The sequence below is a fragment of the Malurus melanocephalus genome, unplaced genomic scaffold (genome assembly GCF_030028575.1).
Source record: "Malurus melanocephalus ecotype Western Australia unplaced genomic scaffold, MMel_1.1 scaffold_86, whole genome shotgun sequence".
In the NCBI taxonomy this organism is placed as follows: domain Eukaryota; kingdom Metazoa; phylum Chordata; class Aves; order Passeriformes; family Maluridae; genus Malurus; species Malurus melanocephalus.
Window position 1 is genome coordinate 1,898,286 of NW_026623318.1, and position 23,137 is coordinate 1,921,422.

Consider the following 23,137-nt stretch of genomic DNA (forward strand, 5'->3'; position numbering starts at 1 on the left):
GGTTGGTTTATTTTCTCAGAACAAAAATATCAAACATAATTTTTTTAAAGAACAACCTGTGTAAACAGAAAACTTCACGGCATTCTCCTCCCACTTACAAATTCCCTAAAAGCAGCCTGGAATCTGCAAGAGGTAGGTTGTCAGCGAAGAGTTTTCCTCAAACTGTGCATGGGAGAAGGAATTTATACAGATCCCTTCCTCTCTCCAACAAGGACTCTCTCCAGGAGGACTTAACTATTCTGGAAACTGCCTCAAAACATGGCAAACAAACCAAACTTCAGGAAAATCAGGTTGTGTATAAACACAGAACCTTCACTTCAGTCTCTCAAAGATAAGGTCTTGCCCSTTATCCCAAAACTTGTATGTGATGCTGAGCTCTCCATGTTCCAAGAGCTGGACAACTGGAACAGTCCTAGGATGACAAATTATAACAGTCAGTGTCCCCCACCCATCACTTGTACAGTTTATTTAATTTCAGCATTAAATGATCAATGGTTGCCAGCACACACCTCTAATGGCCCTGAAAGAAGCATCCAGAATTCCATGCATTAGCACAAGTGGACTGAGCACAGTGAAATCCTCTAAAAATCCACTCAACTTCCTCATTAAGGACTTGGAGAAAATGGAATATTAAATAACAAGACCTAAAAATGAGCCAGGCCCCCTCAGGGGAAAGCCCTGCACAGRGTCATCCATGCTTCCCATCACTTATACTTTTCCACCCTGGTTCTGAGAAACCCAAGCCTGGATATTTATTCTTTGCCTCTTGGAGAAAGGTGAATCTTTTATGAGGCACAGGAATTCCTCTTCATCTCAAATTTCTACTGTTTCTCCCCCTATTTCCCAGCTCCCAGCTCCTTCCTGTTGCAGGACAGGAGCACTGGAAGGCCTGGCCATGTGGCTGCGTTCCAGCAAGAGATCACAGAGCACCCCCAGCACTCTGGGTGTCATTACCTCCCCCCATCACTCCCACTTGCAGTTGAGTCCTTGACAGTCTTGGAGCCCTAGCAAGGGAATCCAGCAAAACCCTATCCAGCAGAACCTCTTTTTTCCATCTCAGCCTCTACCCATCCCTCCCCTTCTTTAGGGTGATCAGAAGGAAATCAGTACCTTGATGCAGCATCAGCTTGGTCTGGATGGAACCAAGACTGCTTTTAAGTGGTGATTCCTCCCTCCTCAGCTCTAAATTTCAAARGGGAACCTCTTGGGTCACCGATCAGGACTTGGCTCACCTTCTAATGGCTTCATTGACCTTGTTGCCAAAAGCTCACCTGCTCCTTCAGTGCCTCTACCAGGCAGGCTTTCCCTCTGCTGCAGAGGCAGCACCTTCCCCTCCCTGGRCCTCAGACAGACCCAGAACCTTCCCCCGTGCCTGGTATCACAGGTCACACACAGCTGCTTGTGAGGTGGCTGCAAGTGGCTCCTCTCAAATACTAACACAGAAAAACTGATTCTGGAAATATTTTCCCAATTTGTCAGCACTAAAGGTACCAAAACACAGCTGGAATGTCAGCCTTGTCTCTCCATGCACAGGATGAACAGAAGGAGGAAAAATAAAATAAATTAAAAACCAAGAAAATCCTTGGAAATCTTTCCCAAAAACAACCCAATATCTGTCTCCTACGGGAGCTCTGAGGATCAAAGGATCCCAGCTAAAAGTACCTGACTTGCCCTTGAGTTCAGGAATACCAGGAGTCCAAACCCATTTTTATACTCTTCCAGCATCCATAGGCCACCACAGCTGACCCAGCCAGCTCAGCTGCAGTGGCCATCCAGCATGTGCATATTAAATAACTGGTAGCAAAACARGGAAGCTTATTCCTTAGAGGATATCGAGCAACAGGCTGCTAACCAGGAGGCAAAAAAAAGCACAGGAATTGTGAGGGAAATAGCTTCTTTACAGGGTAAAAGATGAGAAGATGAAGCATCACATGACACTCAAAATCCACACCTCATTCATTACACATCCTTGAAAGGCACCACAGGATCACGAGATAATTAGGGCTGTGAGGAACATCAGGAGTCTCCAGCCCAACCCCAATGACTCATCTCCCKCTGCTGACCCTGAGGCACTGGGGATTGTCACTCTGTGGGCTCAGAGCCACACAGAACCTGTGATCGAGGGCCACCCTGCCAGAAAAATGGGTCTGATTCAGCACAATGTGCCTCTCACAAGGGCTGTATCCAGTTTAAAGTTTGGGATAATAAAAGCACAAAAAAAGTTGAGGAACTTTCAAGACTGCCAGAAACACAGGAGTAAGAAGACTTCTAGCCYACGACAAACTGGGATTTAGTGGAACTGCTATCCTGGTGCACCCACACTCACCAAATCCTATGTTACAGCCTCACTTAATAGGCCTCCTTGTACTGCCAAACCTTCCAAAACTGTGGGTGTATGAGGTTCCTGACACACAAGACATCCATAGTCAGTCCAGGCTGGCAGCACTTTTCAGAAGAAGGGGGAGAGGAAGTCCAAAAAGAAGGAAAATGGCTGGAGAACACTTCAGCTGATCTCTTCTATTTGAAAATGAATCATAGAGAAAAGTGCTTAAACCATTTTTCCAGTTCACAGCRGGAAGTTTTATCAACCAGAAGGAAAGAAAGGCTTCAAGTGGGGAAAAAAATCCTTATCCTTGATGTGTTACATTGTTCTGTGCATTGTTACACTAAAGCATCCTTGCTCCTCCTAAAACATAACTGACTTTCCTTCTGCTCCTTGTCAGTCTAATCCCATCCCCACACAGCACTTCCTTCATGTGTTCCCAACAGGAATACTTCAAAGCTTATCACTGTGTGCTCCCACACTGTTAGCTGTGGTTTGGGGTGTCTAACTGGGAACAAGCCTACAGCTACCAAGGCTTCTTGTGCCCCAGGAAAATAAAGGATCAGACCAAGAGGTTTTTGGTCTCATGGCTGCTCTTTGAAGCAATAAAGTCTTTACGTGGAGCTAATTAAAAATATAACCAAACTGAAATCCTAAAGCCATTTCAGGGAGTGCTTGATCAGTTTATCTCTTTCATTTCTGAATAATGGCTCCACAGTCAGAAGAGAAATGGAGGGGAACCACAGYGCTCTGCAGATGCAGGAGCTGGATGGAGCTCAAAGCCAGTGCTGCTCCTGCACAGAGGAGAATGGCATGCTCCCATCAGGACCCTGCTCCAAGATTTGTTTCCTTCACTACAGTAACTAGCAGCAACTCAGCCACAAAATCCAGCAAGGCACACTCTGGCTTTGAAGTTCACACAACAAGCCCGCTGGTCCCAGCTATTTTAACTCCCCCTTTGGAACTACAAAGTCAGTCATCAATTTACAGGGAGCAACATGCCAGGTCACAGGTCATTTACAATCACAGTCACTTTTACTCTGCATTAAAGCCATAACTAATGGTTAATGCTTAACCACAGCTTTACAATTTGTTTAAGCCGCTTTTTTCTGCATAAAAAAAAAAACTGCAGGTGCATCTTCCCAGCTCCCCCTTTCCGGCCTCCATCTCTAGAAGGGCTGCAGGGAAGCACTAAGCACAGCAAATAAAGTTTCTATCAAAGCACARGGAAACTGGAAAATTCAGAATTGTGCACTTAAACATTGCTTCTGCCACTTCAGCCCTCACTAACCCCATGCCTAGAGGCAGCAGCTCCCAGCAGTGCTGTGTAAGGATAACTCTCAGCAAGAAGAGCGCTACTCAAGGCAAGTATCCAAGAAATCAGGCTGAGGGGGGCAGGCTGAAAGGCTTTTACATCTCAGAAAAGTGATCTCAAAGGATATTCAGAGAAATGCAGCCCTCTCTGTTAGGGGAAACAGAGCACCTTCTCTTCAGTGCTTCTGTTCAGATCTCAATGGGATTCACACTGAGCCTGGAAAAGAAAGGAAGGGAAGTTGTGACTCAGTAGCCAGAAGGATAAAGCACATCTTACACCACAGCTCCACATRAGCCTGGCTGGGAAAGCAGATGTTATGTGCATACATCAGCAAAGAGCCAAAACCTTGAACAGAAATTGCATGAGAAATGCTATTCACTCAGAGCCTGACCAGCCCCCCARGCACTGCTACACTGGAATGACACTGGAGAAAAACCACTGTAACCAGGAGGGAACAATCTCGTGGACCYCATGAGAGGTTTCTGACAGGCTGCAGTACCCTGGAGTGCTGAGAAGAAATCTCAGCAGCAGCTGACAACACCATGTGCTGTTGGTGCTGGGCAATCCATCCTGACACCAGGAGAGGAACAGCTATTTATGTCAGCCTGTCCTGATTTATCTGGGCATGAGGCATTACCATTCCAGGGAGCCTTCTCCAAGCATTCAACATGCCTTAGGGAGAAAATTCCCTAATTAGGGACCATTTATCTCCTCCGTATGGAAGTGATTCTGCAACGAGCCATRCCCTCCCCATTTTTTCTAAGTGCTGTTAAGGGATGTCCAGATATGAGGGCTTCAAGCAGCCACTCCAATGGCTGCAGTGGCTGCAGATGTATTTTCAGAGCATGGCAGCACACAAGCACACAGACACTCACCCTTCCCACATCCAAAGTCAAAGCCTGCCCCATCACAGATGCCCAAATCTACAGAAGAAGGTGGAAGGAACAGATATGCTGCTTCTCTTTTCTAGMGCCAAGCTACATGAACTCCCACTGCAATGTGAAGACCTGCACTTGCATTTTTTTCCTCAGGACTTTTTTTCCAAGTCAATTTTTCAAGATACTCAGCTCTGCAAAAGATCTGCAGCGAGTTGCAAGTGCTGCCAGTATGCCAGATAAACAGCTCTGTGGCAGGAGGAATTCTCCAGAGATCTGTAACAAGTCTTGACTCAAAGGGCCCTGAATGTTGATGACATGCACTACCATCCTGAACCTAAAGTGATGGAAGGAAGAGCTGTCAAGTTTGCTCAGATCTGGGATACGGATACCTAAGCAAAAAGGAAGAAGAGAAAGCAGAGTTCTTTCCCAAGCAGGTTTAAAAAAAAAACAAAACCAAAAACCTCTTACAACAGCACCCAGCCAAAGCAGCAAAACTTCTTGTTCAGAGAGCAAGATATCTCACAAGAGGGACAATTACAGGAAGGTGAAAGAAGGGATGAACTCTTCAACACACACTTCTGACTCAAGGACTTCATCCAGCAAGTTGGGGCTGAAACTGATTCTCAGAGCAGCTCCCAGTCTTTCAAGAGCTCAGATAACTTCCATGACAATAATGCTCAGCATTCTATGGAATCAATAGCCCCCAACAAAGCAGGGTGGGCTGTGCAAGAGGCACATGTTAAGGTCATGTTCCTTACCGGAAATAATTCTTCAGCTCTGCAAACCAACTCTCAGCAGTGCCAAGAGACTCCCTGCATCTGAAGYAAAAAGCCTTTCCAAAAGCTCATTCCCTTAATATGGAGCCCTTGTCAGGATCTCCTGGTTCCGACAGCCACACACATTATCAGTTTGCAAAGTGCTATCACCACTGTGTCACACACAGCCACCAGTGCCCAGGTGCCGTTCCAGCAGGAATGCAGCCCCCAATTCCATCACCTGCTCCKTGCTGCTGCTGATGGAAGACACATTCCAATACGGAGCAGCTGAGGGAGCTGGAGGGGCTCAATCTAGAGAAAAGGAGGCTCRGGGGGACTTTCTGGCTCTCTACAACTCYTGACAGCAGGGGGACAGCCAGAGTGGTCAGGCTCAGGGAACAGGGACAGAGGAGAGGGAAGAGCCTCAAGCTCTGCTGGGGAGGTTTAGTTTGAATATTCGGGAATTTTTTTTCACATAAAGGTTGTCAAGCACTGGTACAGACTGCCCAGGGCAGCTGTAGAGTCCCCAGCCTCGGGGGGGATTTAACAGCCCTGTGGAWGTGGCACTTGGGGACATGGGTTACGGGTGGCCTTGGCAGTGCTGGCGAACTGTTGGACTCTGTGATCTTAGAGGGCTTTTCCAGCCTTAAGGATTCTGTGATTCAGTGATTCCAAGCACTGGTGAATAAGGCTTGGCAGATCACAAGCAGAGGAGTGTTTCCCAAAACCACAATGAACACTTCTGAGGGCCCTCAGCACTTAYTGCATTAACCTCAACTGTCCCTGTATCATCACAGCTAGCAATGCTCAATTAGAGCATTAAAACTGCCCAAGTTTGTCAGCGTTTCACTGCTTACTGGAGCAGAGAGCTGGCAGGTCTCAGGACTCTGACCAGCACCAATACTCTCTCATAAACAGGAGAGCACTTTCCCTGAAGGATATCAAGACACTAATAAGCTTCCAGGATCATTTAAAATCCCTGGATTAAAGACTAAGACTAAAATGGATACAACAAGGACATCACTTCTGCTAGCTCAAAGGGAAAGTCTGGAGCCTCCAAAGCAGCAGGACTGATGCCCAGATAGGGCACAACTCGAGTGGAAGAGAAAGGAAGCCTTAAAAATTAGAACTCCAAGAAATACTTAGGATAATCATGTGCCTCCTTGCTGCTGGAAGTGAGGGCTAGTGACTCTGAGTGCTCTGCAAAGCTAACATTTCATCAAGAAATTCCCATCTTACACATAGCCAATTCTCTTTAAATTCCAACTGCGTGATACACCAGGTATTATCATGAGAACGAGAAGAGCCCAACACCTTCATGTTCTACTGATTTGTAACACCAGAATATTTTATATTAGAGATGCTGGCAAAGGCTCTGAGAACTAAAACCTTACACAGGGATATCTCCTGACATGTCAGCCTGGCCTTCCCAGGACCAATAGCAGATGACCTTAGGCAGGAGATGGAGGAGAACAGAAACAAAGGAGGTTGGAAAAACCCTCTAAGGTCAAGTCCAACCATCAGTCCAGCATCACCACGTTCACCACTAAACCACATCCTGAGGTGCCACATCCATACATTTTTGAACACTTAAGAGAGAGGGGACTCCACTACTGCTCTGGGCAGTGTATTCTTATGTTCTACAACCATTTTCACGAAAAAAAAAAATCCCCAATATCCAATCTAAACCTCCCCTGGTACAACTTGAGGCTGTTTCCCCTTGTCCTATCACTTGTTACCTGAGAATAGAGCCCAACTCCACCTGGTCCCAACCTCCTGTCAACAGAGTTTCATTTCAGCACTGTAGCCAGGAGTCTGCTCCTACCTCACCTGGGAGCTTTATGTTTGAGCATAAAGGGGAATCCCAGGCTTCAAGCATGTCCTGAATCAAAGAGGACAGCCCAGGATCCATCCCTGGAGGTGCTGGAGAGCCAACACTTCAACAAAGCCTCGGAGAACAGGCATAGTGGGACAATGGGATATACTGCACAGGTCTCTATTCTTTCCATTTCACATCATCTTGTAGTTTCTAAGCCCTGGCCAGACCTTCCAGTCAGGGCAAAGCCAGCCCTAATGCATCCATACCCATGTACAGTATGTCCACTGGGAAAGCATGTCAGAGGTGCCTAAAACCAGGTGCTACAGTAATTTCTTCAGTTTGAAAAAGAGACCAGAGCCCAGGATCCTTCCAGAGAGACATTACAGGTACTGCTACAGGCAGGAAATCCAGAAATCCTTGGGAAAAAAAAGCAAGATGCTAGAAGAAAAGAGAAGGAAAACAAAACCCCCAACCCAACAACCTCATTAAAGCTTTTCTCCTTCCTCTGCTTAACAAGGAGAATGCTTAATTAGGTCCTCCTTCAAGCCTTACCCATCACCCACCCAAGGCTAAGCAGAAAGCGGAGATTTAACAATTTCCTTTGCAGCACAGGACACCTCGCTGGGACAGGAATTTGCATATTCTAAAGGAGMAGTGAATTGCTGGTTCTCTGTTGTTCAGTCACAGCAGGGAGGGACAGGATCAGCAGGAGGCACATTTCAGACCTGCTCAGGAATAAGGGAGAGCGGGAGCGGAAGGAGCAAGTTGCTTGCTGTTTATTCCAAGTCTGGAGCTTTCCCAAGGCAGGAGTTTGACTGTGGTATGCACAAACTTCTCAGTTTATTTACAAATCTCTTGCAGCTTACTAGGTCAGTTCAACTGGCAACTGCTGCTGATTTTAAGCCAAATTATAGTCACTTCTACCTGGTCACACAGCCTGGTTCTGCAGCCAATTCTCACCCATTAATGCCTCCAGAACTGGTAGAATTTGCTATTCATGGCAATAACCAGTTTGACCTCAATGTTACTATTTCCTGTCATAATTTCAGCCTTGTTTGTTTTCACTGGAACATTTCCCTGTGTGTTCCCAAATCCTGGGACCACTTCTGTGTACTAAGCTGAGATACGCAGAGGCAAGCTTTGAACTCTGGCTCATAACAGAAAATAAGCGCTCAGAGAYTCATCTTCCTGGGACAGAACTATCACCAAGGACCTCTACCAGAATCCAGATATTCCTAGGGAATTTGTCCCCCCTCCTCATTATTTAGTTCTCTTGTGAAAGACCACAGCAGCACAACAATGAGAATTTTTTTTTTCTGATGGGTCTTTCAAACAAAACAGAACAAAAAGCTCCAAAAAGCAAGCAGGCCTCAGCCCACCATTCTGCACTTTAGAGGACACCAAGGAGGACTTCCAGCTCTGCACATCCCCAGCTTAGGAAACGAGGCTAAACATACCTGCACCACACAAAGTGAACAAAAGCAGGTAAATAAACCAAACCCTGAGAGGGGCCAGCATGAGACCCAAGGGATTTTCAAGGAACTACAGGAGGATGGATTAAAAAGGTGTTTGTGTTTCTATTTCTCCGAGTATTTCTGAATTATCCCCAGGAAGCACAAGCAGCACTGCMTTTTACCAAAGGGAAGCTCTAGTCTGACCCAAAATTCTATTGAAAAGGTAAGGAGGTGTGTTCTGAGCAAGATGTAGTTTGTGGCAATCTAAAGAGCTGTGCTCTATAGCCTGCAGGGGATACAGAAATCATGGAATGGTTTGGGTTGGAAAGGACCTCAATGCAATTCTGCCCCTTGTCATGGACAGGACACCTTCCACTAGACCAGGGTGCTCAGAGCCACATCCAACCTGGCCTTGAACACTTCCAGGGATGAGGCAGCCACAGTTTCTCTGGGCAACCTGTGCCAGGGCCTCACCACCCTCACAGGGAAGAATTTCTTCCYGGCATCCAATCYGARTGTSCCCTCTTTCAGTTTAAAGCCATTMCCCCTTGTCCTATCACTGCAAAATCCTTTGCAAAAACACCAGGTAGAAGGACAATGCTCAGGTGTATCCAGGTTTGAGTGCAATTATACAAAACAGCCCTGGATTATTCAATACAGAGAAATGAACTTTGTCCCTGGAACACAGCAGGGTTCACCAAAGGCACAGCAGTCCCACCTGGGAAAGAGCTCCGAAACAGAGGATGGATGTAATAATGTTCCAAGAGGGAGGAGATGCCCTAAGTACAGCTATGAGTCAGTCAGCAGCTGGACCACAGGTCAGCTCACTGCTCCACAAGCACCTGTCAGCTGGTATATATGGAAGTTTTCCATAACTGTTGTGATTCCACTGGACCACTAACCATGGACTGCAGGCAGCATTCCAGCCCATCTCCCCACTCAGTGTCTAACACAGAATGGATGAAGCAGGCCTGCCAAGCTGCCCCAGAACAGCCTGTGCCCTGAACTTAACTGGTACAATGCTGTCAGAAMACACTAAAGAATGTTCTGCCTCAATTCTAACCAATTCCCAGCGCCTTTGACAGGGAGCAGGAGTGCCTGCTGGAACTGCTTTGCTCCTCTCTGAATGTGTAATGAAGTTTTAAAGCAGCAGCCCAACCTCYAACTTGCACAGGGCCCTGCAGGAACCTCCTCCAGCAAAGGATTTCTTTTGCCACTAATGAACAATAGATTTTTGTTTATGTCTCAGTGATTTATGTTCATCTGGGAGACTTAATATTCCTTTTAATATTACAACAAAAATCAACTTAAAGGAAGGTTGGAAATATTTTTGACTGACAGCTGTCCATCATCTGGGTAATATGAGAGAACTCCACACACAGCAGTCAGTGGATAAACTGGCTGRTAAGCAGTTAAGCCCAAACCTTAAGCTTGCCTCCAGCAGGGATTTCTCCCTATCCCTCTGTACTTCTCAGTCTCCTCTAATCAAAATCACTGGCTTACTTACCCCAGACGTGTCAAAAGCAGCATCTTCACAAGCTTCTTTCTGGGAAACAGGAAGCCACACAAGCTTCCCAGTGGAGGACTTGTCTGGTGCCCCAGTGTATCACCACAAGCACCCTGACTGCCACCCCAAACCAGGGCCAGCTGATCCCAGAACCCCACAAGAAGCTTCCCAGGTTAGGTACCACCAGGGATGAGGCCCAAGGTCCTACATGCTTCCAAACTAAAACTCCCTGAAACACAGCCAGTGAAGAATCAGAGCCTCTTGCCAAGTCCAGAGGCACAGACTTCCTGCACAAGAACTCATCAGTCTCAAATTCCTTTTCAGAGMCCCCTTCCTGGGGGCAGGCACCTGCTAACACACGCAATCAGTCCCATCCCAAACTCAGGGCAGGATGAYTTGTGCTCTGAGGCCATATGCCTAGTTTGGACCACAGCACACGGGCAGCGGGAAGGGTAAAGGCTCCACAAGGAGGCACATCCAGTCAGGAGAAGGCTGTGCTCCTTTAGCAAGCAGCATTCAATCCAACCTCTTCCTGAAACACTGGCCTTAACTTCCTCACAATCACAGAGAGACAACCTTAAAACACCAGAGCTGATGGACAGGCTACCAATACGCATTTTCTGCAAGCAAAGAAGTACTGTCTGTATTGCAGGAGAGACAACAGCAGCAAACTGACAGCTCTGAGCTGGGGATGCTTCCTGACAGAAGGATGCTGTCATTTTCCAGAACTCTTCCCCTAGGGTTTTCCCCAAAGCAAGAGACCAGCAAAGACTTCCACTACTGCCTGCATCCCCCTGAAGGTTTTCAGAAAAAAAAAAAAAATTATCAAAGAGCCTTTGCGCATTTATAAACCTGTCAATTTTGCTASAAGATTTAGCCTTTAAAGAGTCTAAAACATCTACTTGAAATTTTCTATTCCAACAGACTTTTAAAGATATTAAAAAAAAMCCCCAGAAATAAAATATTTAGATTTTTCTGAAGTGAGTCATTTCAACAGGAGTGCTGGAGGCAAGGAAGAAATCCAATCCTTAAGTTTGACAAGAACTTTTTTTTTTTCATTGTAATTGACAGAGAAACAAGACTACAGAGCTATTTCACCCCTGGCTCTGATGAGGAATAGCTGAGATGAGTAGCACAGTAAACAACAAACCAAACACTCAAATGCTGGCAGTTCCAGTCCCTGTCCCATACAACCTTTGCCTCACAGGAAAGATTCCCCAAGCTGATGATGTAGCAGTATTTCACCCCACCATCCTGCCCTTCTTCTCCACACACTCCCTCAATTTTACATTGTTCCCCCAAAACCCTCCCACACAGAAAAGAGGCAGGTTCTCCACCTGAGAACAGTGCAGGCACAATAGAGAGCTCAGCCTCTTTCACAACTGGGTTACCTTGATTTCTTCTCAGCCATAAGAATTGAGAGGATTAAACATTTGGCAGCACATTTGTTTCTCCACTTCCATGTACTCCTTTTGGTACCTGCAAAATAGAGCACAGGATGGTATCAGGGGCTGGAGACTGTCTGTGCTATCCTCAAAATATTGATGTATGTCACAAAATAACATTAATGTTATTTTTTTTATATAAATAAATTAACATAATGGAGGAGTATGCTGCAGCAGGCACAGCTTCTCCAAGCCTTTCTTTCTGCAATGTCAGGGAAGCAGAACTGGAAATGTTACACCTCATCCCCAGACCCTGGGTCTCTGCTCTGATAGGGACTAATTAAATCATTTGCCTTTTGGAGTCAGATGCTTTCTACACTAGTTTTGGAAGCATGGGACAGAGCAGTGCAACCCCATCTTCGTGCTGTGGGATACATTTGTGTCTCCTTACRGAAGTTCCTTTAGCACCCAGGAGATACTGTCCAAGTGCAGGACACCAGCGTATCTACCATGGATATGGGATTTGGCAGAGGATGGGCAGGAAACACCAGGGATTTGTGTCTGGACTAAGTGGATGACAAGGCAAATGTTTCCTCCTGTTCTCTCTTCTTGGCCAGCGTCACAGGATGGCAAAAACTTCCCAGTCTGCTCCACTTGAACTTCTCCAAGCACAGCATCCTCTGCTCCCTGTGCTCTCACCTCACCAGTAAGAAATCCCTGAGCTGCAGGGTGACTCAGTTTGGGAACTGTCCCAGGGATCAGTGGCTGCCCACGAGCTCAGCTYTCCCGCATCTGCTGCCATATAAGGCCAAAAGCAAAGGGTTTTGTGCAACCCATGAGAACTAACCCCAGKGAGAGGCTGGCTCTGGCTCTCTCAGCCCTGGCCCTCAGCACCCTTGAGACCCAGAACCTCAGAGGGTGTGAAATCCCAGCACAGCAAATCTCTCCTGGTAAGTCTCAGAGAGATGTTGCTGATCCAGGATGCCTACCTGTGGGTGGCACATTCCCACACCTACAACATCAGGAAATGCAAAAGCCCCTTGTTTGGAGGAATGGATTCACTCCAGATATTAGAAGAACCCCATTTCATCCTGTTTTTGATGCAACACAAGCCTTCCAACAGAACTCCCAGATCCAGCAGAATTTGCACCAAAATCACCACAGCTGGTACCAGATGCAATTCCACATACCCCTCACCCTGGATTCTGCCTGTTGCTCTCCAGGGAATTTTGCTAAGAACCTGTTTCAGCTGGTAAACTGATGAATTACCAAGTTTTTTTTTAGACACAAAAGGGAGATTGCTGATTACCACAGAACATTGCTTTTAACAAAGTACAAGTGTACTCACAGTAAGGAAGTGAAAAGTCACTAAGAACAGATTTTGATTCATATTCCATTTCTGAAGCACTTGTCAGATCAYGCTAGAGTTCTCAGGCAAGGGCACGATAGCAACATCACATAACTGGCCTGAGGTAAGGCCTCATTAATACACAGTAACACTCGCTTCATCTATTTCATACTAATTCCACTTTTGTCATAGGCGAAAGACCTCTCCTGYAGAGCTGCCTCCAGCTCTGAGATCCAACATCAGAAAGACACAAAGCTGCTGGAGCTAGTCCAGAGGAGGCCCCAGAGATGCTCCAAGGGCTGGAGGCCCTCTGCTCTGAAGACAGGCTGGGAGAGCTGGGGATGTTCATGTGCAGAAGAGAAAGCTCCAGGGAGACTTTAGAGCCCCTTCCAGTGCCTAAAGGGGTTCCAGGAGAATTGAAGGACTTTGGACAAGGTGCTGGAGTGACAGGACAAGGGGGAATGGCTTCCCGCTGCCAGAGGGTAGGGTTAGAAGCAATAATTGGGAAGAAATTTTTCCCTGTGAGGGTGGCGAGGCCCYGGCACAGGTTGCTTTGGCTGTCCCATCCCTGGAAGCATTCCAGGGCAGGCTGGACAGGSCTTAGAGCACCTGGTCTAGAGGAAGGAGTCTTTGCCCATGGTAGTAGGATGAGCTTTAAAGTCCCACTCAACCCATAGGGTTAAAAGCAAAAAATATATCAGTTTTAAAAAAGTAGTGAAGCAGGAACTCCAGTGGCTTAATAGTGGTTTAATGTGCACTCAGCTCTGACACACACACACACACACACACAATCACTGAACGTGCTGCTCTCTCCAGAGCCAGAGCAGACAAAGGCAGAAATGCCTTGTTGCTTCCTGGCAGCACCACCTCAGTATCATTAGCAAGACTTTTATCTACCAACATATTTCAAACAAATCTAAGGGAATGCATGAGGTTTCTGGAATCAGGCCTTCTAGCACTGTAAATGTACCACCTCCAAGAGCAGCCAGCCAGATCTATTTTAGAACTCCCTGCCCTCAGTGGGCAATTTGGTAGCTCCACATACAGTGGAAGATCAGGATGAATACAAGACATTAGTTTCAAATCTAGTAGCTAATACTGCCTTGAATCTCTTTGTACTTAAGAAGTAACAGAACAAGTCTGTGTTATGACAGACTKTTAAAGACAATGTGGATACACAGGACATGGATGTGACAGAACAGCCATCCACCAACATATCCCCTGGCAGAAGTCACTCAGCCCACCAGACTGGCTTTTCCAGCTGCACCAACCATTCTTTTTAGATGTTGATGCTGCCCTTCTGCAAGTGCCTGGCAGCAACACACAAAAGAGGGCTCATATTCTAGGSCTGCTTTGTGAGCTCCAGAGCAGAGGACAGCATTGCTTCTGCCTCTATAAACAGTGCCAGGAGGACAACACACATTTTTGGGAAAAAGCTAATGCTTCTGGCAGTTTAAAAGGAAGAGCAGCATGAGGGCACAGACAAACATTAGTCATGTTTTGGTGGGGCTGGGGCATGACTAAAGCTGGCAGGATGGTCCTGTACTCAGCCTGCAGGCAAAGGGAGTTTGTCTTCAGGGCTGTTCACTTATGACCTCCAAGACAGCAARAAATTCCCTTTTAATGAACATAAGTGTTGTGCACTGAAACACTTCCAGTGCAGAGAAGCTGCTGAAATTAACCAAAACATCTTAAAGGTAATTAAAATCACACTTCTTGATAATGTTATTAGCTGGAGCATCAGCCAACTGTATGTCACTGGGTTTTTGTATCCCCCAAATCCTCGTAGTCACCCTGAGCCACTCATAAGTCAGGTAACAAACATCCCATCAAAGAAATATCTGGAAAGGGTGGGTGTTCCCAGCTCCTCACTTGCAGCTTCTGTGCCTGAAAAATGTTTCAAGCTGTTTTCTCCACATGTGTTTTTCCAAGTCACTTRTTAAACAAATAATTTGGTGGTTTGAGGTTTTTTTAAAATTTAGAATATTTTGGAATGGATATTCCAGCCTGTCCAAACACTCCCTTTTCCCCARGGATGGAAAGGAGGGCTCTCACCTTGCCAACTTCTTCAGCTCATTGTTGATATCACGGTTGAAGGGCTGGATGTGCTGAGCTCTGACCAGGAAATCCTGGGATTTGCTGTATTCCCTCATGTGGAGACACGCCTGTCGTGGAAAGAAGACAGATACATCACAAGATAAATACAGACCCACTGCCCTTCTTCAGGACTCGTGCAACAACAAACACTCCCGAGACAGAACCAGGTAGCTCAAGAATGCCCCAGGAAAAGCTCTGTGTAACGCATTTCCAGAGAGCCAGACTTTCCAAAAGGGCAGATGCAGACAAACTACACTAACTGCTGCAGCAGCCCAGAATTCAGTGATTCTCCTCAGTTCATTCTGGGCTTCACCCACAGCCAGGCCAGAATGTTCCATGATGRTTTATTCTGCCCACCTGGCCACATCTGAATAGTGCTTTGGCATTTCCTTGGTCCATCTCCAAGGCCAACTTCCCGTATTTCAAAGCTCGGTCAGGATGTTCCAGTTTCAGGTAAGTAAGTGAGAGATTTAGGAACAGCAGCAGTTTRGAAGCATTGATCTGGCTCTGCTCTGCCTTGCTGGAAGAACTGCGACCCAGGATGGAGAGTGCCTGAGCAGAGAGGGAAAAAACAGCCAGTGCACAACAAATCTGTCATGGAATATGAGAAATCCATCTCATCTGACAGCTACAYCTATGTCTCTGTTCACCTAGGTCAATTAGAAGTAGTAACAGTCAGAACTCTAAATACAGGGCATGGTATTCTCAGCATGACTAGTCAGCTCAGCCATACAACCACAGGTTTAGGAACTTACCAGAGAAAGCACCAGAATAAAAAAAAAAAATTACATCCAGGACTCAGATTTTAAGGACAAATGTGGACATCTTATAAGGGAAGAAGGCAAGTCAAACTTCTTTCGTTTAAAAATACCAAGGAAAAGCAACTTTGAATCATCTCTACCTCTGAAAAAGTAGCAGATGCATTCCCGTTTGAGAATAACCGAGCATTTCCCTGCCTGGGGAGGGAGCTGAAGAGGCTAAGCCTGAAGAAAAAGAGTTTCAGGAGGGATCTTCTYATTCTCTACAATTCCCTGACAGGAGGGTACAGCCAGATGGGGGTCAGGCACTGCTCCCARGTAGCTGGACAAGAGGAAACAGCCTCAAGTTGCACCACGAGAGGTTCAAGTTTGACACTGGGGAAAATTTCTCACTGAAAGTGTTGTCCAGCCCTGGCACAAGCTGTTCAGGGCAGTGGTGGAATCCTCATCCCTGGAGGGATTTAACAGACATGTGGATGTGGCACTTGCAGACATGGGTTAGTGGGTGGCTTTGCTCTGCTAGGGAACAGTTTGACTCAGTGGTCTCAGAGACCTTTTTCACCTTTTTCACCTATGACTATTCCTTCATTTACCACTGCTGTCCACACAAAACCAAGTGTCCAAGCCCTGTTTTTAAATAACAAACTAAGCCYGGAAAATACCACAAAGTTATTTAATCTTTAACCTGTACCTGTTATGGTGAGCTAAAATAATCCCTTCTTTCACTGCTTTCCCAAAGCACATCTCACATTTTCCTGGTGCCATACCCTCTTATATCTGTCCTTGGCAATCTTGAAGCACTGCTTATAGAAGAAGTAGTTGCCAAATTCTCTCTCTGTGGCTGCCACTTTCAACAGCTTTTCTAGAGGAAGTCTCTCCTGCTGCTCCTGGGTGAAGAAACATCTGAATTAGAGCTCAAAAAAATAAAACAGGCAGAGAACTCAGACAAGACAGTCCTGCACAGCCCCCTCCTATTCACAAAGCTAAACCAGGTCCTTGCCAAGGCCAGGCCACCACCATGTGGTATCTCCCTGGCCAGGCTGAAACATGACAGGCTTCTTGGGCTGGTTATTTCTAGTGAAGAGGTCAGGGAGCTCCCCAGGCCCAAAGCTGGGGCTAAGAAAAGCAGGAATGTATCCTTGAAACCTGCCCAATTCTTTCAGCACACATCTGAGTTAACACAAATGCASTCACTGGCACAAAGCTGCTTGAAAGGTTCTATTGCTCTAATTGCTCTCAAGCCAGCTCTGGGACAGCCTGACACCCCCAAAAGACACCAAGCAGCAAAACAAAAAACTACAACAATCATTAAAAAAAGATAGAAGTGGAGGGCCAAGTTTTCTTCTGGTTCCACAAGCAGGAACCAGCTCATAGAGAGAGGTCAGTCACCCAAAAAATCGGGGGCAAGGACGGAGCACAAGTGTGGTTTGCTCACAGGGCTCTGGGGAAAAATTTGCCYGTGCAGAGGCTGGAGGGAGCTGGAGAGCCTCCCCCATTAGCCTCTGCCTCCACTCACTGACCCACAACCACAGYCCAAAGCCCGTGACAGGAGAAGGGGAATTAACAACAGCCCCGTAACTCACCAGGGAGTTAAAAACAGGGAAGGAACACCTGGGAGATGAGSCAAGAGGCAGAGACAAAGGGTGGGGGCTGAGGGGGCACCGGGACACTGCATACTGAAGAGGATTGTTACACACAGCTCCTTACTGTTCCWTAAAGAAATTGCTGGAAGTTAGTGCCCTCTAGTGCAACCATGAGGYTTCTGGTAAAACTAAAAATAAATGGGAGCCATTCCACTGACGGCATCCAGCACACAGGAGCAAACAAAAGGCAGCACCTACCTTCTCCCTCTGCATGGGAGGGCAAACAGAGCAAAGCACGGAGGGACACAAAGGGCAGACAGGTGTATCAGAGAAGAGATGGGACCCAGGGACTGGACACTTGCACCTGCATTCACCTGAACACAGGTAACACACAAGCCACAGCAACTGTGAGACCCTCCAGATTTCAGTCTCGAGCCTTATTACAGGAACTCACGTCAGTCAACTCAAAGAATGCGTCACATTCCTCTGAGTCTATGAAGTCCAGAACCTCCACCTTGAAGAGGATCGTGGTGTTTGGGGGGATGGAGGGGGGACAGCCCCGCTGGCCGTAGGCATATTCTGGTGCGAGGATGAACAGCGCAGCTTCTCCCTTGGTCATGGACAGCAGCCCGATCTCCAGCCCCCACAGCGTGATGTCTGTCACAACAAGGGGTGGGACAGGTGAGGTTTGCAAACACCTCCTCCCCCACACCAAACAACAATTTCTCCTTAAGCCTGAAGGAAAAAACTCCTTGGGAGCTCCTGTCTCAGCAACTACAACTGCCAGTAGCTCCAGCAAGGACTATCAGGGCAGCCTGCTGTGGGACCGAGCACATGGTATCACAAATCCAGAGGGGGGTGAGTTGGAAGGGGCCTTACAGATCATCCAGTCCAAGTCCTGCCATGGGCAGGAACACCTCTGACTAGACCAGCATGCTGCAAGACCTGTCCAGCCTGGAAAACAACATCATCTCTTCTAAAGGTATTTAAAACTATTTGAGGGCAGGTGGGCAATATCCCCCAACCACTCCCAGGCAAAGGATGAGCACGTCCAGATTCCATCTCCCATGTGAACCAGAAGGATTTTGGACTCTATGAATAAGTGTTAAAGGTTTCAAACAGCCTAAAGACACTAAACAGCATTTAAACTGAGATGCCTCAATATAACCACATGTCCCAAAATGTCTTAATATAACCCCAAGCCCCCGGACAAACCTTGTGACTTAAACTTACCTTTTCCAAGTTTCATCAGCCTTGGATACTTGCTATTCCCACTTGAACAGAAGAGYTTATTCCAGCTTCCCAGGTACCCGGAGTACTTCACTGTGCAGCCCAAAACAGGGAATAGGGAGAAGGGGAAAGCAAGAGTTTGATTTCATATCCTATAACAGCAACATCAGGAGTTCCAACCATTCAGTTATCCAGCTTCTCTTTTYTCCTTCTACTACTTAACAGCAGAAGCAGCACAAAAAAAAAACAAACCACCCCTGTGTTTTATACCAAAAGCCATGTGCTGTGTGTTTTAGCACCATTCCCAGACAAAGCAGATGCTTCACAGTCCTGAGCTAATTAAGAGATATGATTTTTGCTTTTATGAATTGGAAACTTCAGCTGAGCAAATWAAAATGTCCCAGTTATCTGCAAAASTACYTGAAAAGCAYTCCCTAAGCTGGRGCTCTGGAAAGAGGAACAAGGGGGGGAAATGTGCCACGACCCAAAGTTCTGCATCTGTAACTCCTGTTCTGCTTCAGAAAACACAGTAATGGTAATGGGCCTCTCTTGACACGGTACCAGGGCTCTACACTTCAGGAACCACTCTGAGCTTCAAACTGCTCTGTGAGCACAGGTGGGTCTGAGAAATCCTTCTTTCCTCAGGGCCAASATGCCTTTTCATTTAATGAGTCAGCCACAAGAAGTTAAGACAGGGTATCCCAAGTGTTAAAATACTRATAAAGGCAGTGGACAGTCTTTAAAACAGACACAGTACAATATTAGCACTTTTAAGTCCTTGTTGTGGTCTTTGCRAGACACCAGCACAACATTAGAGGCCTGGGGGATCTTTCCCAASAGGCTTTGCCCTGTTTCCCTCAGCACCTGCTTCACACCCAGCCACAAAGACCAAACCTCACACCGAGACACAGGCAACACAGATGAGCACCAGACCCTCACTCCAACCCACTCTTCCAAGGATTTTAGCTTACTTTGTCCTGCTGAATACAGATTAAACTTAACAACTGCTACTTAAAAGCTGCTCAGGAGCTGGTTATTGGTGCGTGAACCACCCATGCTTTGGAGCACATTACAGCAGAGCACCCTGAATCCCCCCCGCCCCAGACAGCCAGGTTGAGCTCAGGCAGCCTCACTGCAGGACACGAACCCTGGCAAGACTGTGAGAATCATGGAATGGTTTGGGTTGGAAGGGACCTTGAAGATCATCCAGTCCARCCYGCTGCCCAAGGGCAGGGACACCTTCCACTAGAGCAGGTTGCTCCAGCCTGGCCTTGAACATTTCCAGAAACGGGACAACCACAGCTTCCTTGGGCAACYTGTGCCACAGAACAGGGACATCCTYAATAGGGGTGCCCAACCATGGCAAYGGGGCCTCTCACAGCCCAKAGGAGGCTCTGGAGCACCCATATCCGGCTGTACCTGCCACGGAGGCGGACGGGGGCACGGGCTGCCCGGTGCCGGGGCGCAGCTGCTCCTTGCGCACCCCTCCATCGCCGGTCAGGTCCTGCAGGCGTTGGAGAGACTCCGGGGCCAGAGATAAAGAGGCTGTCGGGACCGGGGTCAGGGCCCATGCTGGTGCTGGGGGCGGTGTCAGTGCCAGAGCCCACGTCGGAGCCGAAGCCGGGTCGGGGTCCGCATCGCGCCACCCGGCCCCGAGCCCCAYCTCGCCCGCCATCATGGCCGCACCGCGCCCGTTCCGCGCCTCACCGGCTCCGCCAATCACCGCCCGCACGATGGCGGCGCCTCCAGCCAATCACGCTCCGAGCAGCGACCCCGTCCCAGCGCGCGGTTTTACAGGCACGCGGGAGTGGACACGCCCCTGCGCGGCGCGGGACCGAACGATGGTTACGTCACGGAGCGCCGCGGGGCATGCTGGGGGATGTAGTCCGCGGCGTGCACCGCCTGCTGCACCCCCGTTASARCAAAAAACCCAAACCAAACCAACCCACAACTCAAAAATCAAAAACAAAACCCCACAAAAACAACATCAAAAAACCCAACCCAACCAAACGACAACAAAACCCACACAACTACCAAAAGAAAAAAAACAAACTTGAACCCAACCAAACAAAAAAGACAACAAACCAAACCAAACTGCAACAACAGCAAAAAATCCGAACTGATTTGGAACCAGTTTGTAAGTTCAGCTTTCTTCAGGCACCTGAAACAGTATAAATTCAAAACAAATGAGAATGCAAAATAAATTCAGAAAGAAAACCACATTCTTGAGACYTTTTGAGATGACCACAAAAGAACAAAAAGTAAGTTTTTTACTCACAGAAGGTTGTATTTTGAAGAGAGTGAGGGAGGGAGGGAGGAAGGGAGAAGGGAAGGACCCATCCACAGCCTCTCCCCAGTCCCCCTTTGGAGACAAGGTGCTGCATTCTCTGCCTTGCTGTGATATTTATAGTTTATGTCAAAGTGACAAGGTGCTTATGAGGCATATTGATTGAAAACTTTCTATAACTTTTTAATACATTATCAATATAAGAATGTAATAACTTTTTACATATTATAAATATACAATGTAATAGCTTTTAATATATTATCAATAATAGCTTTTTCATATATTGTTATAAGTTTTCATATAAGGTATTAGCAACATAGAGTTTATCAGCTGGATGTAATCCAGCCAGCTGGATTGGTGGCTGGACAAAAGAGAATCACCAAGGGGCATAAATCAAAAAAGTTCTGAAGAAGTAGACAGGTAGATGCTATAACAAGGAACAGTAGAGAACTAATGAGAACTTGGCAGAGGCACAGGACAGTCAGCAAAATAACAGAAAATGAAGACTTGGAGGACTAGAAAAAACCATGAACATCACAACTGTGCATGCCCTGATGACAAAGGTGGAAAGTCCACCACGATGAAGAGGATGGTATCTCATTAGGAGACCCCCGCAACCACCGAATTGAGGATGATGCAGGCGAACTTGCAGAACTGTGATATCATGTATTTCTGTGCCCACGTATGGTGGTGGGCGTAGGGTGGGCGTGTGGGGGGCAGTGACAATGGTAATGTTACACCGTGCTTACTGTATAAATACCTGCCAATTCTAAGCGAAGGCAGGTGGGTTAGGAGGAGAAATCCTCCTCACCTCCAGCGCTACACCAGCGCTACAATAAACAAATACCTGCTCTATAGACACCAGTCTATGGAGTTGTATTTCTAGGCCTTTTCTGGGCATCAGCTGTGTCTGAAAGACCTTCAGTGTGAGGCTGGGTGGGAACCCCAGGCTGATCCTTCAGCCTCTGCCTTGCTTCCCTCACCACATTTCTAAATTTGGACACTCCTCAGGGAGAATCCAGGACCATGCCCAGCTCCCCCAGAGATGCTGAGAGGGAAGCCAGAGGATGGGCTCATCATGGGATGGTCATAAGCCAAATACCTCCATGAACCAGGAGTTATGAGAAACTATATTTTTTTTCACAATCAGACAAAATAATTCCTTGTGCCTTGCCCCACACAGTAGGAGCAATGCTTGGTTTCCTTCTGGCTTTTTGTTTTTTTTTTTTTCCAAAAAGATAAAAGGTTTTCACCAGACAACAAAACCCCACTGGTTTAACAAAATGTAGTTGATAGCAAAGTTAACGTATTTGATAACAATATCTTTTCTGTGCCATTCCCGATCTGTTGAGATGTTAACTTCATCAGGCCTCACCTGGTGGAACAATGMCCTGGAAAGAAACCCTTCCCCCAGGGCAAAGRCAAACAGGATCTTTGACTGAAGTTAAACAAGAAATTTTAAACTGGTATATTTTCCAATTTATGTGTCCTAGAATGATTTTCTCTGCACACCCGGGCTGTGTGTGAATGAGATGATTTCTGTGGCACATCCTGGCTAGAACAACATCCTGGCCAGTAAATAAAGTAATGCCTTGGCTTTCTAACGTTAAAAATGTTGCTAAGAGAGGTTTTCCCGCAGTTTCGGTGACAGGCTGGCCAAGGTGACTGTTGATGGGGTGGCCAGGATGATGGGGATGACCGGTGTCACTGACTGGCCGGGGTGACCAGAGCGGCARAGGTCACTGTAATGATGGGGTGGCCAGGGTGACCGGGGTCGCTGGGGTGACCAGAGTGGGGGGGATGACCGGGTTGATGGGGTGGCCAAAGTGGCTGGGATTACCGGGCTGACCAGGAKGGTGGTGATCACCGGGGTGACCGGGCTGACCGGGATCACTGCGATGCTGCGCGGCCGCGGTGCCCCAGATGCTTCCCCGCCCAGCAGCGCYGCACAGCTCCCGCCCCATCCGTGCCCTCGCCCGCTCCCCGGGCCCGAGTGCGGAGCGGGGCCGCGCTCGCCCCCTGCGGTCCCGGAGGYCCGGCGGAAGCGGCGCGGGGCGCACATGGCGCTGTACAGCGCGGCCGCCTCGGTGCTGGCGGGGCTGGAGCGTGGCGAGGGCGGCCTCAAGAGCCTCGTGTACAACAGCGGCTTCGCGGTACGGCCGGAGGGGACGGGGGTGCGGGGCGGCCGGGGGCGATCACACCCGGGAGGGCGGGGGCAGCCCCGGAGCCCGGCGCCGCTYACCGCTGACTGCTCCGCAGCATGTCCGGCAGCTGTACGCGCTGGTTTCCGAGACCCTTCGCTACGCCCCGGTGCTGGAGAAGCTGCTGGATGGAGCCTCGCTGCTGCAGGCCGAGAAGAAGCTGCCCCCGCAGCTGGCGAAGGTACGGGCGGCCGCGG

At 47.7% G+C, this 23,137-nt stretch overlaps 2 protein-coding genes across 3 annotated transcripts in view; one reads left to right on the forward strand and one right to left on the reverse strand.

Moving 5' to 3' along the window:
• FKBP6 (FKBP prolyl isomerase family member 6 (inactive)) lies at nucleotides 1-20,466 on the reverse strand. 2 transcript variants are annotated; one of them, XM_057367927.1, is made up of 8 exons: nucleotides 19,872-20,466; nucleotides 18,456-18,545; nucleotides 17,677-17,879; nucleotides 16,407-16,526; nucleotides 15,239-15,433; nucleotides 14,840-14,949; nucleotides 11,443-11,530; nucleotides 1-412 (listed from the first exon to the last, which is right to left on the reverse strand). In XM_057367927.1, exons 1-7 carry the CDS (start codon nucleotides 20,128-20,130, stop codon nucleotides 11,455-11,457), a joined length of 1,053 nt encoding a protein of 350 aa, XP_057223910.1. In that variant the 5' UTR covers nucleotides 20,131-20,466; the 3' UTR covers nucleotides 1-412; nucleotides 11,443-11,454. The 2 variants fall into 2 exon arrangements, with proteins under 2 accessions (XP_057223910.1, XP_057223911.1); XM_057367928.1 differs by lacking the exon at nucleotides 15,239-15,433.
• A 2,271-nt stretch (nucleotides 20,467-22,737) lies between these two features.
• The window catches only part of NSUN5 (NOP2/Sun RNA methyltransferase 5), a 4,720-nt gene continuing 4,320 nt past the window's right edge, over nucleotides 22,738-23,137 (forward strand). The window contains exons 1-2 of the mRNA XM_057367930.1: nucleotides 22,738-22,892; nucleotides 22,999-23,121. Coding sequence (XP_057223913.1) covers nucleotides 22,800-22,892; nucleotides 22,999-23,121 — 216 coding nt within the window. The 5' untranslated portion in view covers nucleotides 22,738-22,799. The remainder of the gene's footprint in view (nucleotides 22,893-22,998; nucleotides 23,122-23,137) is intronic.